The 17,048-nt window shown below is 42.8% G+C and overlaps 2 protein-coding genes across 2 annotated transcripts; both read right to left on the bottom strand.

The window, feature by feature from the left end:
- Positions 1 to 11,353: 11,353 nt before the first annotated feature.
- On the bottom strand, positions 11,354 to 14,008 carry zgc:112294 (transmembrane protein 17A). Its single transcript, XM_029678963.2, has 5 exons — positions 13,009 to 14,008; positions 12,714 to 12,817; positions 12,490 to 12,603; positions 12,021 to 12,190; positions 11,354 to 11,695 (listed from the first exon to the last, which is right to left on the bottom strand). Exons 1-5 carry the CDS (start codon positions 13,139 to 13,141, stop codon positions 11,512 to 11,514), a joined length of 705 nt encoding a protein of 234 aa, XP_029534823.1. The 5' UTR covers positions 13,142 to 14,008; the 3' UTR covers positions 11,354 to 11,511.
- A 105-nt stretch (positions 14,009 to 14,113) lies between these two features.
- Positions 14,114 to 16,213, bottom strand: selenoe (selenoprotein e). Its single transcript, XM_065026814.1, has 4 exons — positions 16,031 to 16,213; positions 15,759 to 15,835; positions 15,115 to 15,193; positions 14,114 to 14,453 (listed from the first exon to the last, which is right to left on the bottom strand). The coding sequence occupies exons 1-4, from the start codon at positions 16,142 to 16,144 to the stop codon at positions 14,310 to 14,312; spliced, it is 414 nt and encodes a 137-aa protein (XP_064882886.1). The 5' UTR covers positions 16,145 to 16,213; the 3' UTR covers positions 14,114 to 14,309.
- Between the last annotated feature and the right edge of the window lie 835 nt (positions 16,214 to 17,048).

Below are 17,048 nucleotides of genomic sequence, written 5' to 3'. Positions count from 1 at the left end.
AAATATGTGCAGCTGAAGTCACATGACCAGGCAATTAAACATGTCATTCAAAAAGTTGAATTACGTTTGTCTAAAAACACCTGGAAGCACCTGGATGATCATCAAGACTCTTGGAAGAATGTTGTATGGACAGATGATTCAAAAGTAGAACTTTTGGACGACGTGGGTCCCATTATCCCTATTGAGATGTTGTGGCAGGACTTGAAACAAGCAGTTCATGCTTGAACACCCACAAAAGTTGCTGAGTTACAGCAATTTTGTATGCAAGAGTGGGCTAAAATTCCCACATAGCGACTTGAGAGACCGATCAACAACTACAGGAAGCTTTTGGCTGAAGTCACTGCAGCTAATGGTGGCACAACCAGTTATTGAGTGTAAGGGGTCAGTTACTTTTCACACAGGGGAATTGGGTATTGCATAACTTTGTTGATTAAATAAATAAAATAAGTATCAATTTGTTGGGGGGTGTTTGTAAATTCAGGTTCCCTTTCTCTAATATTAGGTTTTGATTGAAGATCTGATTTCATTCAGTATTTAAAAAAAATGCAAAAAATTTAGAAAATAATAAAGGGGGGAAATAATGATTCACGGCACTGTATGCAGTTGACAGATAGTGCTTTTGTTAGATATTAGCTTGTCATATTTTGGAGGTGATCTTCTCTGCGTGAGAAAAAAACATATTTAGAAAAAGGCAGCAGGGGGATGAAATGAGGACCGGCTCATTGTAATGGCTGGAACGGAATATATGGAACGGTTTGATGTGTTTGATAAAATTCCATTTCTTTAGTTCCAGCAATTACGATGAGCCTGTCCTCCTAAATCTCTGCCGATCAGCCTCCTCTGCTTCCCAATAACATTAGAAGAAGACCTTGTAATATTATTTCTAGAGCCAGATCTATACCTCTGTGTCTGTATGAAACAGTGGGATGGGTTGAAACGACATTGGACAAGGTTTAGAAAACGAGTGTTTTACATATTTACTTACATTTTTCTTCGTTCTGTACTTTATAAACACTAATGTTGAACTACACGTGTGTCCCGTCTGTTACGTTTCGTCAAATAAAGAAAAAGTCACGTCCACACTGCATCACTGTAATATGTGAGGAGGCTACAGTCACACTGCATCACTGTAATATGTGAGGAGGCTACAGTCACACTGCATCACTGTAATATGTGAGGAGGCTACAGTCACACTGCATCACTGTAATATGTGAGGAGGCTACAGTCACACTGCATCACTGTAATATGTGAGGAGGCTACAGTCACACTGCATCACTGTAATATGTGAGGAGGCTACAGTCACACTGCATCACTGTAATATGTGAGGAGGCAACAGTCACCCTGCATCACTGTAATATGTGAGGAGGCTACAGTCACACTGCATCACTGTAATATGTGAGGAGGCTACAGTCACACTGCATCACTGTAATATGTGAGGAGGCTACAGTCACACTGCATCACTGTAAATATGTGAGGAGGCTACAGTCAGACTGCATCACTGTAATATGTGAGGAGGCTACAGTCACACTGCATCACTGTAATATGTGAGGAGGCTACAGTCACACTGCATCACTGTAATATGTGAGGAGGCTACAGTCACACTGCATCACTGTAATATGTGAGGAGGCTACAGTCACACTGCATCACTGTAATATGTGAGGAGGCTACAGTCACACTGCATCACTGTAAATATGTGAGGAGGCTACAGTCACACTGCATCACTGTAATATGTGAGGAGGCTACAGTCACACTGCATCACTGTAAATATGTGAGGAGGCTACAGTCACACTGCATCACTGTAATATGTGAGGAGGCTACAGTCACACTGCATCACTGTAATATGTGAGGAGGCTACAGTTACACTGCATCACTGTAATATGTGAGGAGGCTACAGTTACACTGCATCACTGTAATATGTGAGGAGGCTACAGTTACACTGCATTCGGGAAGAAGTCAGTCCTCTTGACGTTTTCCACATTTTGTTATGTTACAGCCTTATTCTAAAATGGATTAAATCATTTTTTTCCTTCATCAATTTTTGCTCAGTACTTTGTTGAAGCACCTTGGGCAGCGATTACGCCGTGAGTATTCTTGGCTATGACGAAAAAACTTGGCACACCGATATTTGGGGATTTTGTCCCATTCTTCTCTGCAGATCCTCTCAAGCTCTGTCAGGTTGGTTGGGGAGCTTCGCTGCACAGCTGTTTTCAGGTCTCTCCAGAGATGTTCAATCAGTTCAAGGCCAGGCCCTGGCAGGGCCATTCAAGGACATTCAGAGACATGTCCTGAAGCCACTCCTGTGCTGTCTTAGCTGTGTGCTTAGGGTCGTTGTCCAGTTGGAAGGTTTCTGCGGTCCCCAGTCTGCGGTCCTGAGTGCTCTGGAGCAGGTTTCATCAAGGATCTCTCTGTACTTTGCTCCGTTCATCTTTCCCTCGATCCTGACTAGTCTCCCAGTCCTTGCCGCTGAGAACATCCCCACAGCATGATGCTGCCACCACCATGCTTCACCGTAGGGATGGTGTCAGGATTGTTACGGACATGGTAGGGGGCGAAGAGCAAAGAGTTTTCATCAGACCAGAGAATCTTGTTTCTCATGGTCTGAGAGTCCTTTAGGTGCATTTCGGCAAACTCCAAGCGGGCTGTCATGTGCCTTTTACTGAGGAGTGGCTTCCGTCTGGCCACTCTACCATAAAGGCCTGATTGGTGGAGTGCTGCAGAGATGGTTGTCCTTCTGCAATGTTCTCCCATCTCCCCAGAGGAACTCTGGAGGTCTGTCAGAGTGAACATCGGGTTATTGTCATCTCCCTGACCAAGGCCCTTCTCCCACGATTGTTCAGTTTGGCTGGGCAGCCAGCTCTAGGAAGAGTCTTGGTTGTTCCAAACTTCTACCATTTAAGAATGATGGAGTCCACTGTGTTCTGATGGAGTCCACTAACTCTAGTCTCAACCCTACACCTAACTCTAAACCTAACCCTAGTCTCAACCCTACCCCTAACTCTAACCCTAGCTACAACCCTAAGAAATGTTCTGATGTACACAGAATTTCCTTTTTTAAGTTATTTTACTACGAGTTATGCTGTTTGTTTTTCATCTTTGACGCTTTGGGGGCCTGCAGTACATAGAAGGGAAGGGTTGAAAGGATTTCAGAACACATCACATTTGCATGTCTGAAATTATTGTGTGTGTGTGCGTGTGCGTGTGTGTGCGCATGTGCCTGTGTGTGTGTATGTGTGTGTCTGCGATCGGTACGTGCGTGTGTGTCTGAGTGTGTGAATCAAGCTGTGGATGAATCCATAGGAGATCTATTAGACCAGATGTGTTGTCTCATCGTGAGTAATCCTCTACTGGTTTCGTCCTCAAACCACACGCTCATCAAAACGTCAAGCTCCTTCTGCTCCCTCTTTTAAAAATATAACAACTAAACAGTCAGAAATGTCACTCACTCTCAAGGTATCTGCTGTTTACATTTAATTGCAGAGAATTGTTTCCATCCGGTGAAACTCAGATGAGGTCAATTATTTACTTGTTTTTATGCTGTCACAGGTAGTGCACCTTACCAATCAATTAGCATGATGACTGCTCTTATCTTGGATTGATCTATATCACAGCTGAGAGTCCTCAGAACTCAGCTCAAATGGATCACAAAACTACACCAGCAAAACTACACCAGCAAGACAAGCATATGGTCACTATTCAACCTAGTGTTGAATATGTATTTGTGCCCCATCCTGGACAGTCTTTGGAACATGTCTTTGTGCCCCATCCTGGACAGTCTTTGGAACATGTATTTGTGCCCCATCCAGGACAGTCTTTGGAACATGTCTTTGCGCCCCATCCTGGACAGTCTTTGGAACATGTATTTGTGCCCCATCCAGGACAGTCTTTGGAACATGTCTTTGTGCCCCATCCTGGACAGTCTTTGGAACATGTCTTTGTGCCCCATCCTGGACAGTCTTTGGAACATGTATTTGTTCCCCATCCAGGACAGTCTTTGGAACATGTCTTTGTGCCCCATCCTGGACAGTCTTTGGAACATGGATTTGTGCCCCATCCTGGACAGTCTTTGGAACATGTCTTTGCGCCCCATTCTGGACAGTCTTTGGAACTTGCTAGTGTACTGTAGTTTTGTGATTCATTTGAGGTGAGTTCTGACTCTGAGGACTATCAGCTGTGATATAGATCAATCTAAGATAAGAGCAGTAATATTATGCTCATTGATTGGTGAGCTGCACTAGTTGGGACAGTTGTCCAGAAAGTAGCAGTGGCACTGCAGTAAATGGTTAACTTAAATGAACGTAATACACCAAGGTAAATACAGGCATAAAAAAACACTAAAAATCATTGCAAAAATCGAAATACTATTCACGAAATAGATTTTTTCAAATTACGCTCAGTTAGCTGATGCATGGCAATATCAACGAGCCCAGCTGCCCCACTCTGCTGTCATATTCATAATGCAGAATCCTGAGTGGCCATTTAAACCACTGACTAAAGGAAGTGAATTAGTCTGAGCCCTGGCATTCCCCTAACACAGGCAATCTCCCGCCGCCAATCTTCACCTGCATCCCAATACATAAGAGGATGGTGTCAAAATCTATTTATTATCTCTGAGCTCAGTGGTAGAGCATTAGAGATGGGATAGAAATAAAGATTTGGCTGAGAAAGGTGTCCATGTTTGGTATTGTCTATACTGAGATTGTGCCTGTGACATATGCACCCTACTAGTTGTAAAAATAGTGGAATACATCAGTGGAGGCTCCTCAAAGGAGGAAGGGGAGGACCATCCTACTCAGTGAATTACATAAAAATCAAAATAGCGGAACATTAAAAAAGTTATCCTTTTGTAATAAACTCTACAAAATATATTCACGTCACCAAATGACTGATTAAGTCACACTGTTTTGCAATGAAGTTCTGCAGTAGCCTCAACAGCACTCGGTAGGGTAACACAATGGTGTAGCTGGAGGAGAGCTAGCTTCCTTCCTCCTCTGGGTACATTGACTTCAATACAATACCCAGGAGGCTCGTGGTTCTCACCCCCTTCCATAGACTTCCACAGTAATCATGACAACTTCCGGAGGACGTCCTCCAACCTATCAGTGCTGTCAGTATGAATTAACATCTTGTGCATCCATTCAAAGGATCAGAATGAATCTAGTACTGAAAGCATAAGCTACAGCTAGCTAGCACTGCAGTGGATAAAATGTGGTGAGTAGTGATTCAAAGAGAGTAAAATAAAAAAAATATTTATTCAAAAATGAAGGTGATGTAGCAGGGAGAGAGAGAAAGATAGAGCAAGAAAGAGCTAGCTATATTTCATATATTTTTCACTTACTTAGCTAGCTAATAGAGCTAATTTAGTCTACTCAACAACCTGACAAACAGAGAGGAATGCTATTTATGTAAACTAAGCTGGCTAAGGTTATCCAACACTGCAAGTCTTCCAAGTCAAGGTAAGCTTTCGTGTTTATACATTTATTGCCACAGGGGCCAGTCATGGATTGGATTGTGGGTTTACTAGCGCATTAGTTCTAGTTTGTTGACAATAACGTTAATATGGTGACAATGATGTGGGCTGTGTAGCAGTTAGTGCTTATGGTATGAAGATTTGGTTTGGAGAGGTTTTTAATCCTGGTCACAGACAGCTGTTGTGTTGTGCACTGAAGTCCACAAGCAAAGGGACAAGGTGAGATGAGGAGAGCAAATAAATGCAAAAAGGAATTATACGAGCAAAGTGGTGCTATAAAAATGAATGTGTGCGGGTGATCAGGGGTGGCTTCATTCACAGGGAGACCATGAGGAAAATGCTATTACACAGGACTACATTTCATAAGCAAGGGTTGGATTTTTAAATAGGCTATATCTGTCAAATTCCCCTTCTAACATGCATCAGTTATCCTGATTTTGTCCACATTCTGATTCTGCCAACGTTTGTCAACATGTTTAGAAAATCAAAAGGCGCATTGTGATCTGATCGTGATGAGATATTCCTGACCACCTCCAGAGCTAGTCGAGGATGCATCTTACAAGGATATCCTTGAAATGTAAACGGATACAGACAAAGACATCTTTTAAATTTGGCCAAAGTCACGGTTGTCCCACCCTCTCAAAAAAACACACACTCAGATCCAGGAGGATGTTGTTTCTCATCAGGTTTCACACAGCTCTCACAGCACCGCCACCACATGTCCCAGGGATCACATTTGTGATTACCTTCAAGCTGCACCCAATTATAATTAAGGAGAAGACGGGTCTGCTACCTCAGAAGAGAGAGCAGAGTGAGAGCAAGAGAGAGAGAAAGAGAGAGCGCGAGAGAGAAAGAGATGGCGAGAGAGAAAGAGATGGTGAGAGAAAGAGAGAGAGAGAGAGAGAGAGAAGAGAGAGAGAGAGAGAGAGAGAGAGACCGTACTCTGAAGGGAGATTAATAAAATCCAGAAGAAATACAATGAAAAGTATGCTGGGTTCCAGACAGAGAGAGACACACTCAGACACTCGCAGATCCATTTCAAAGGGAGGTGAAAGCACAAGGAGAAACAATATATTTGATGAGGTAGTGAGCAGGCTTTTATTCACCACACTCATCCAATGAAAGGAAATTTGATGAGAAGCCGGAGTGGCCTGTCTCTAAGATAAATCCTGGAACTCTTTTTTTCTCACCATGGTTTCTATTCCATATTCCTTTTCAATGTCAAATGGTGTTCAAACATTGTAAACATGATTCAGGAGAAGGTCAGGGAGGGCAGGGTCATCTGGTGAGCAGTTTCTCTGGAATAGAGAGAACATGAGGAAAATGCTATTACACAGGACTACATTTCATAAGCAGGGGTTGGATTCAATAGGCTACATCAGTCAAAAGTTCCGTTCATACCTGGTTCTAACATGTGTCCATTGTCCTGATTTTGAGCCCTAGGAGGCTAGGACCATGCCTCAGGACAACCTCAGTACTACCTGGCCTGAGGACTCCTTGCTGTCCTCAGTCCACCTGGTCGTTCTGCTGCTCCAATTTCAATTGTTCTGCCTGCGGCTATGGAACCCTGACCTGTTCACCGGACGTGCTACCTGTCCCAGACCTGCTGTTTTCAACTCTCTAGAGACGGCAGGAACGGTAGAAATACTCTGAATGATCGGCTATGAAAAGCCAACTGACATTTACTCCTGAGGTGCTGACCTGTTGCACCCTCGACAATAATAATAGTATTTGACCCTGCTGGTCACCTATGAACTTTTGAACATCATGGCCATGTTCTGTTATAATCTCCACCCGGCACAGCCAGAAGAGGACTGGCCACCCCTCATAGCCTGGTTCCTCTCTAGGTTTCTTCCTAGGTTCTGCCCTTTCTAGGGAGTTTTTCCTAGCCACTGTGCTTCTACACCTGCATTGCTTGCTCTTTGGGGTTTTAGGCTGTGTTTCTGTACAGCACTTTGAGATATCAGCTGATGTAAGAAGGGCTTTATAAATACATTTGAGTTGATTTGTCAAGAGGTTTAGAAAATCAAAAAACGTATTGTGATCTGATCATGATTAGATCTTCCTGACCACCAGAGCCAGTCGAAGATGCATCTTATCCTTGAAGTGTAAACGAATACGGACAAGAAAGCCTCGACATTTGGCTAAAGTCACGGTTGTCACGCCCTCTCAAAAAAATCACACTGGACAGTTGAATTACGATCATGGTCTTCATTAGACACTATGCGCCTACTGGACTGTTGTCAGATGCCACTGTCCAATACCATGTCCAGCTCAGAATAAAATAGGCATATTATATTAAATAGAAATAAAAATATGCGTAAAGAGATATCATCCAGAATGAGAGAAAAATGGTTATCATGTTCCCACGTCCAGTGCCAACGCAACATCAAATATTTAAAAACATCGTAGGCTACAGTAAGGCCAATGACTGTAATAGCAGAACTGATCTCAAACTGTATTAGTGATCCATGGGACAGACTATGATGGAGTCACTGCAGAAGAGCGCAGTACATGACAAGTGTATGGTCAGGTATAATATGAATGCCTAATGTTTAGATCTAGTTTTTCTATTGTGTTATTGACTGTGCGTTTGTTTATGTTTAACTCTGTGTCGATGTTTTTGTCGGACTGCTTTGCTTTATCTTGGCCAGGTCGCAGTTGTAAATGAGAACCTACCTGGTTAAATAGAGGTGAAATAAAATAAAAATAGTCAGAATGAACGGTGGATGGGTGGTGAATAGTCTTAGCATTTTCCAGCTTTCAATAAAGTGCAGAAGATGTCCAAACTGATGCATAACGGCGCATAGCTTTCTGGAAGCATGAGCGAGGCCACTGTCCAATATTATGTAGGCTTCAAAACGAAGGACTCTTTAGGCTATTTCTAGATGTACACTTTATTCCTTTATAAAGCCATTTTCTTTACATGTGTGCTCCTTTGCTCTTTTTTTATCGATTGCACTTTTTAGCGATGTTTCCCCCATGCGTCTCGCAATAGGTTATCATATTGATGTTCCGTCAGCGAATTATCACTGGTCAATTCATTGGCGGAAACTAAACCAGGGTCGTTCTGTCAGCATGTCACTTTTTTTTCCCTTTGGTACTGTTTAGCCCTATGCTAAAGGTTATTGCAATACAAGATTACAATTATATAAAGACAACGTATATAAACATCCATGCGAAAAGAACAACCCTGTCCAGACCTATTTGGACATCGCTTTGCGCCATTCAGAGACGCACTTTGTAGCCTACTCTTTAACGGAACATGTTTCTGTTTTTAGGTTACATTAGGAGCTAAGAGTCATTTTTATTTATACGGTGCAATAATTGTATTTTGTAAACACATCCAGATACTCAGCTAATTTGTGTGGTGACTATTTTAGGGATGGGAGAGATTCTCCTTAATACTTATTTATATGGCTGTGGACAGGTCAAGGTCATAGGGAACAGTAGCCTATTACGCCCAGTCTTACATCGTTGCATAACAAAAGTAGGCTGTAATGATGAGAGTATAAAAGTATTGACTCTAAAAGTGTGCTATTTTCTCTCAATTGATACAGCTTATGCCATAATAGGGGTGCAAAGCAGGTTGGAATCATTTGCATACAGGGAGGGGCCATTGAATCTGGTCACAATATGAACGAAGATAAGAGACACATTTTATTACCATGTGTAGATGCCACAAATCTCGATCAGATAGTGATCAGATCGATTTGATCGGCTAGAGAGAGATAAGCTTGACTCGAAACACATTAAGGCTGTGATTTCTATTTAGTGATATATAATCATTTTGTTATTTGTAGACAACCTTTAGGATTGGTGGTCAGGTACAAGGTTGCTTGTATGCTGGTTATTAGATGTTTTTAGTTGAAATGTGTTATTGAAAGAAAACTTTTAAATCTTGGAAGAGAACCACTTTCTTCCTTTTCGAACAAATAACTTGTTGTCTGGTGTACAGGATGGTCATTTAATTCATGTTAATTTGAGATGTGTTATCCAGCATATTTTCTAAAGCGCTCTTTTAAACTGTGCTGCATTTGTTCCTGTCTCCTTACAGCTCCTGACAGCTTCTGACCAACTTCTGACAAACTCCTGACAGCTCCTGGTAGCTTCTGACAGCTTCTGACCACTTTCTGACAGCTCCTGACAGCTTCTGACCAGCTTCTGACAGCTCCTGACAGCTTCTGACCAGCTCCTGACAGCTTCTGACCAGCTCCTGACAGCTTCTGACCAGCTCCTGACAGCTTCTGACCAGCTTCTGACAGCTCCTGACAGCTCCTGACAGCTTCTGACCAGCTTTTGACAGCTCCTGACAGCTTCTGACAGCTTCTGACCAGCTTCTGACAGCTCCTGACAGCTTCTGACCAGCTTCTGACAAACTCCTGACAGCTCCTGGTAGCTTCTGACAGCTTCTGACCACTTTCTGACAGCTCCTGACAGCTTCTGACCAGCTCCTGACAGCTTCTGACCAGCTCCTGACAGCTTCTGACCAGCTTCTGACAGCTCCTGACAGCTCCTGACAGCTTCTGACCAGCTTCTGACAGCTCCTGACAGCTTCTGACAGCTTCTGACCAGCTTCTGACAGCTCCTGACAGCTTACATTTACATTTACATTTAAGTCATTTAGCAGACGCTCTTATCCAGAGCTTCTGACCAGCTTCTGACAAACTCCTGACAGCTCCTGGTAGCTTCTGACAGCTTCTGACCACTTTCTGACAGCTCCTGACAGCTTCTGACCAGCTTCTGACAGCTCCTGACAGCTCCTGACAGCTTCTGACCAGCTTCTGACAGCTCCTGACAGCTTCTGACAGCTTCTGACCAGCTTCTGACAGCTCCTGACAGCTCCTGGTAGCTTCTGACAGCTTCTGACCACTTTCTGACAGCTCCTGACCAGCTTCTGACAGCTCCTGACAGCTTCTGACCAGCTTCTGACAAACTCCTGACAGCTCCTGGTAGCTTCTGACAGCTTCTGACCACTTTCTGACAGTCCTGACAGCTTCTGACCAGCTCCTGACAGCTTCTGACCAGCTCCTGACAGCTTCTGACCAGCTTCTGACAGCTCCTGACAGCTCCTGACAGCTTCTGACCAGCTTCTGACAGCTCCTGACAGCTTCTGACCAGCTTCTGACAGCTCCTGACAGCTTCTGACAGCTTCTGACCAGCTTCTGACAGCTCCTGACAGCTTCTGACAGCTTCTGACAAACTCCCAGCTGACAGCTCCTGACAGCTCCTGAGCTTCTGACAGCTTCTGACCACTTTCTGACAGCTCCTGACAGCTTCTGACCATCTTCTGACAGCTCCTGACAGCTCCTGACAGCTTCTGACCAGCTTCTGACAGCTCCTGACAGCTTCTGACCAGCTTCTGACAGCTCCTGACCAGCTTCTGACAGCTCCTGACAGCTTCTGACAGCTTCTGACAGCTCCTGACAGCTTCTGACCAGCTTCTGACAGCTCCTGACAGCTTCTGACAGCTTCTGACAGCTCCTGACAGCTTCTGACAGCTCTTGACAGCTTCTGACCAGCTCCTGACAGCTTCTGACAGCTCCTGACAGCTTCTGACCAGCTCCTGACATCTTCTGACCAGCTTCTGACAGCTCCTGACAAGCTTCACTTGTATAGACAATCAGAAAAACCCGTATCTGTGCAGCATGACAGTTTGTGATTATTCTGCCTTACAAATTGGGACTTTGCAACACTTTTCAGTTTATTACTAACCCCTCTTATGGCCATTTAGTGCCACCATGTGGTTCTAATATGTTATGACCATCACTACTACCGGTGTCCATTAATATTTTTTACATGTGTTTTATATCTAGAAATGAAAACACAACAATTATAAAACAGTGCATCAACTCATCTTTTCACAAAGATCACAAAATCCAAAAGCTTCCTCCCTCTTTGGAAAATCATTTCAAGGCTGTATTCACAAGAACTCTCTTCCACATTAAACTATTCACCCCTACGCCTTTAACTCCAGATCATACCCCATCTCCCAGTCCCATCCATCCCAGTCACAGTGTTCCTGGTTGTCTCTCTGTGCTCTATCAGTGACTGTGAACGTTATTGGTGTGTGGTGGCATGGGCAGAACAGTCCTCCCATAATATGGCATGCCGAAGGCTGGGCTCTTTCCCGCTATGTGGAGGTGGTGATGGTGGAGGTGATGAAGGTTTTCCACCTCCCCAAACTGCCTGAGGTGGAACAGCAGGGTTAACTTCCTGGTCATGGCCCTGAGGGTGAAGAAGAAGAGGAAGAAGCAGTAGAAGCAGAAGAAGAAGGGAGAGAGAGAATAGGAATATATTACATATCATGACTGTCTCTGAACAGATGCCATGACCATTGAGAGGTAAACATAGACTTTTTTCTGCTGTCCACGCTCTGCATGAGATTGGTTGATTCCACTGACAGTATAAGTCTACATCAGCTTTCCATAGACACTCCTCTGTGATGGCTCCTATATGGCTCAGGTGATAGAGCATGGCACTAGAAACGCCAATGTTGTGGGTAAAAGCATCTGATAAATGGCATACAGTACTATACAGTGCATCATCCTACCTGAGGGCGAAGAAGGAAGCCAGGAGCTCTGAGAGGATGAAGAGGAGGTAGATGGAGTGGACGGCCCTCTCCAGAGGGAGGATGATGATGTCCTCGTCAGTCAGGAAGAAGAGTAGAATGGGCAGCTGGAACAGGAAGGATATCAGCCAGAACCCAGCCAGCTCTGGCACCTGATCACAGAGGGAGGAACACAGAGAAAGAGACTGAAGCGACAGAGTGGAAGAGACACAGAGAGAAAGAGACGTACACACACAGATGTATGAAGACACACACACAGTCAGACACTCAGTGGGGCGTCCTAGCCAAGTGTGCGCGCAGTGGGAAGGTTTACACACCTACTCACACAGGGTACTTAAACAGGCAGTGTATCAGATCAGATATTCATTGAGTTTGTGGGAAAGGGGGAAGACAGTGAAGGAGAGAGAAGGAGAGGAGAAGCGTTTCCAGAGAGGAAGTTAGGTTCAGTTACCTTCTCTTTGAGGTTTCCGATATAGCCCAGATAGAGCCTGGTGATTTCACAGATGGTAAGCAGAACCACTCCAGTCACAAGTAGAGCCTGGTAGTACCCAGGCAGGTAATACAACTATGACAAGAAATACATATTGTATTATTGATCTGGGTATTCCATACATAATAAATTGAGAGTTGGGAAACCTTGGGGGAAACCTCTGAAGTCAGTAGGGAAAAAGCCACCTTTAGATCCAGCATGAGAACAGCAGAGACCCACCAGCATGGGAAATAGAATATGTTGAAGTACAGGATCATCTGAAGGGGTAGGTGAGACACCAACTCATTGACTGGAATATAAAAACATAAAACTATTTATATTTGAAGTTTCGCAATTTGAATTATACAAATGCTTTCCTGAATATCCAAAAATATATCCAAAAATATATAAAATACTTTCCTAAAACAAAACAAAATCCCAAATAATATTTGACACAGGCATTATACAGCATACAGTACTCCATATATTGTAGCAGGCAACCTGTTTTATCATCCTGGTCCTTGTTGTAGTCACTGCTAAAGTCCCCTGTCCTGTTGTTAGTGAACACAGATCCACCGACAGAGGCCAGGCCCATCCGGAGGTTCTGGGGTATGGGGGAGTAGAACACAGGCATTGTGGCCCAATACAACCATGTACCGCTACCACTCTGTGTGTGTCCAGAAAAATGTATGCTATTCTTAAACTAATAGAAAATAAATTGGTGTATAGAAACAGAAGACAGAGTGTGTGTGTCCCTGATTGAGGACTACAGGGATTAGTCAGTGAACCAGACAGCAGCGTCTGCTAATCAGATTATCGGAGTGGTGGGAGGAGGAAGACAGGGGATTAGCACCCTTGACAGACCTAGGAGCGTGTCTCTGTCTCTGTATTCACTACGTTATTATCAGGGTTTAATATGTGGGAGGAGAAAGTATGATGGCAATCAGCGGTTTTTAGATGACAAATTAAAAAATGAATAAGGAAAAAACTGAAAATATACTGAACAAAAATAAAAATGCAACATGCAACAATTTCAATGATTTTAGTAAGTTACAGATGAAGAAGCCAGACATGGAGGACTTGGATGGTTAAACATGGTCTGCGGTTGTGAGGCCGGTTGGACGTACTGCTAAATTCTCTAAAACAATGTTGGAGGCGGCTTTTGCTAAAGAAATGAACATTAAATTCTCTGGAAATAGCTCTGGTGGACATTCCTGAAGTCAGCATGCCAATTGCATGCTCCCTCAAAACTTGAGACATCTGTGGCATTGTGTTGTGTGACAAAACTTCACATTTCAGAGTGGCATTTTATTGTCCCCAGCTGAAGGTGCATCTGTGTGTGTTTTTTTTTTGTGCATATGGAACATTTCAGGGATCATGGGACCAACATTTTACATGTTGCGTTTATATTTTTGTTCAGTATACATAAAACCAATGAAACAGTACCCTGTAATAGGTTCAGGATTAATGAAGGTAATCTTTGAAGTCAACATTACCTTTTTGGTACGCTAACTGCTGTCATTACCTGCTGAAACTCTACTGTACAGCGTTTTATTGGGATGGAAGACAGACAGCATATTATACCACAGTGTCAGCATGAGACACATTCTACGTAACTTGTTTAAACTTTTATTGACAAATGTATATTTTAAAAGAGACAGTGTGGTAGGCTCTGCTCTGCATAGCTGCACCGAGTCGTTTGTTCTCAAATTAGGGCCTGGCTCATGTTGTGGCCTTGGGACCCCTCTCATCATCTGTGACTGGATGCAGTGACAGAGTCTGGCCACCAGATCTTATTGTGCTCACAACTCGTCCCTGGGGGCTCTCAGGGGAAAGTGTTGAAACTCCTTTGGCACCTCCTCTCCCTTCTGAGATCTCTTGTAGAAACCCAGAGAGTCCAGTAGGCTACTGATCTCATCCACCTTCATCTTCTTCACAGGGACAGTCTGATACAACACACACAAAATGCTTACATTCAGTACAGGCAAGCGACCATGATAACCATAATAACCATAATGACCATAATAACCATAATGACCATAATGACCATAATTACTATAATGCCCATAATAACTATAATGACCAAAATAACTATAATGATCATAATGACCATACTAACCATAATAACTATAATGACCATAATAACTATAATGACCATAATGACCATAATGACCATAATAACCATAATGACCATAATGACCATAATTACTATAATGCCCATAATAACTATAATGACCAAAATAACTATAATGATCATAATGACCATACTAACCATAATAACAATAACAACCATAATGACCATAATGACCATAATAACAATAACAACCATAATGACCATAATGACTGTAATGCAACAGGTTCACAAAAGACACAGAGGATTTATTAACATCACATTCTCTTTAACTGTTTCAGACTACACTGATATGCTCTTGTTTTTTCCTTGCGTAATGCCTTTTTTAATTAGTTATTTATCCCTCCCTAATCTTGCCAGGCTTGAGTCAAGCTCAGGAAAATAGATGTTATTTCCCCAAGCATTTTGCTGATAATCTTTGTCTGACACGTACAGTAGATGACATGTAACACCTTGAATGGGAATCCATATCTAACCTGAACAACCTCATCCTTATCATCATAGAAGATCAGACGTGGATTCTTCTCCTCTCCTGAATCATATTCCAGGTTGTGACTTCAGTGGAAAGGAGGATCAAGGAAAAAACATGTACCGCCGATATCCTGAAGACAGATTAAGCCCAGTCCTGGACTAAACATCTATTTCTAAGAAGATTCTCCATAAAGCATTCTCTGATGTTCATTCCCTGATTCTCCAGTTTAAGTCCAGGACTAGGCTCAATCTCTGTCTGTAGAATACAAGAACAATCTACTTCTGGATATATTTCCACTGAGGTCAAACATCATTAAACATACTTAAACACTGACACATGATGGTTTCAAATCATTATGTTTCCCGAAGGCCTGGTTAGACACACTTGTGGTTTGAGGCCAATTCATGCTGGTATAAAACTGGGCTGTCGCTAACACAAATTGCCTTGTTTATCTGGGAGGTTGTGAGAAAATACAAAAAGGCTTTGTAACCATTTGAGGTAATGACAACTCAGTACAGTTCAATGCAGACTTGATCTGACAAGAAGCCATCAGCCTGTTACAAATCTACATAGTAACCACAATAAAATGCTACTGCAATGCCCATAACTCTATCTGAAACCTCCACAGGAACCACAATAGAAGGATACTACAATGCCCATCGCTCCATAAGGAACGTATAGAGCTCAGGCATCTTCTTGATGGCTCATCCAACTACACTTGGAGCCTGAGGGAAAGAGGAACAGACAATGAGCATTCGTCATTCACCACGACCACCATGTCAAATGTGCTTCTCTGCAGTTAGATTAAAGATAGTGTAGCCTCCATGTGTTAGCAATAAATATGTGTCCTGCTCCGCAGTATGACGTTTAACCAAGTACAGTCATTTCACTAACTGAATCACCACATCGGTAAGACTTACCTTTAGTATGCCCTTGGCTATTACAGGTCTCTCTTCAATAGCTGTATTTGTGACATTTTCTTCCGTCATTCCTGTGGCAGAAAAGGCCAGCGTGAGCAACAAAAAGGTCCACATGTTCCAGCCTAAACCTTGCTTCTTGAGTCTTCAGTGGAGTTCTTTCGACAAATGACACAGGAAATTACCTTGGGGGTGACACTAGACCCCTATGCTCAGGTTGGACTGAACCAGGATGCAGGGCTGAGGGGGGAGAGGGTCCCTTGATTTTTTTTCTCCTATTTTTTGGGGGGGTTATACTCAATGACAGACATTATGGGGAATTGTCACCAGATGGGAATAGTACTTGTTCTACTTGCAATGGATTGGATATAAATAAAGATGCTAATGAACACTTTCTGTCAGGATTGAAACCCCCTGACTAACTCCGCAAAAGGTCCTCTGTCTCTGTAGTGGTCCACGTAACCCTTCAGCACACCTGTGTCCTTATCACCTTTTCCCAGTGCAGGAAGCTGGTGAAAACACACCTTATGGCACACTGCAGTACATTTACTACATCTTGTTATACCTATATGTATGACAGCAAAATACATGCCAAACCGTGTACTACAGAGAATAGGGAAACATAGTTAAACAAAATAGATTGAGAGAACTTTCTCCATTTCCCCACAAATAAATAATACATTAAATGGAACAACAGTAGAACAACAGTATAGCTGCAGTATGTCAGGTTAAAGTAACTAATACATTAAATGGAACAACAGTAGAACAACAGTATAGCTGCAGTATGTCAGGTTAAAGTAAATAATACATTAAATGGAACAACAGTAGAACAACAGTATAACTGCAGTATGTCTGGTTAAAGTAACTAATACATTAAATGGAACAACAGTAGAACAACAGTATAACTGCAGTATGTCGGGTTAAAGTAAATAGTACATTAAATGGAACAACAGTAGAACAACAGTATAACTGCAGTATGTCAGGTTAAAGTAACTAATACATTAAATGGAACAACAGTAGA

This window comes from Oncorhynchus nerka, linkage group LG13 (assembly GCF_034236695.1).
Source record: "Oncorhynchus nerka isolate Pitt River linkage group LG13, Oner_Uvic_2.0, whole genome shotgun sequence".
In the NCBI taxonomy this organism is placed as follows: Eukaryota; Metazoa; Chordata; class Actinopteri; order Salmoniformes; family Salmonidae; genus Oncorhynchus; species Oncorhynchus nerka.
This window is presented reverse-complemented; position numbering and strand designations above follow the sequence as displayed.

Coding starts and splice junctions, on each gene's coding strand:
- zgc:112294 (XM_029678963.2), bottom strand. CDS start 13,141: ATGCCTGTGTTCTACTCCCCCATACCCCAGAACCTCCGGATGGGCCTG. Junction 12,191..12,489: donor TCGGAAACCTCAAAGAGAAG/GTAACTGAACCT, acceptor CTCTGTGATCAG/GTGCCAGAGCTGGCTGGGTT. Junction 11,696..12,020: donor GCTTCCTTCTTCGCCCTCAG/GTAGGATGATGC, acceptor CTTCACCCTCAG/GGCCATGACCAGGAAGTTAA.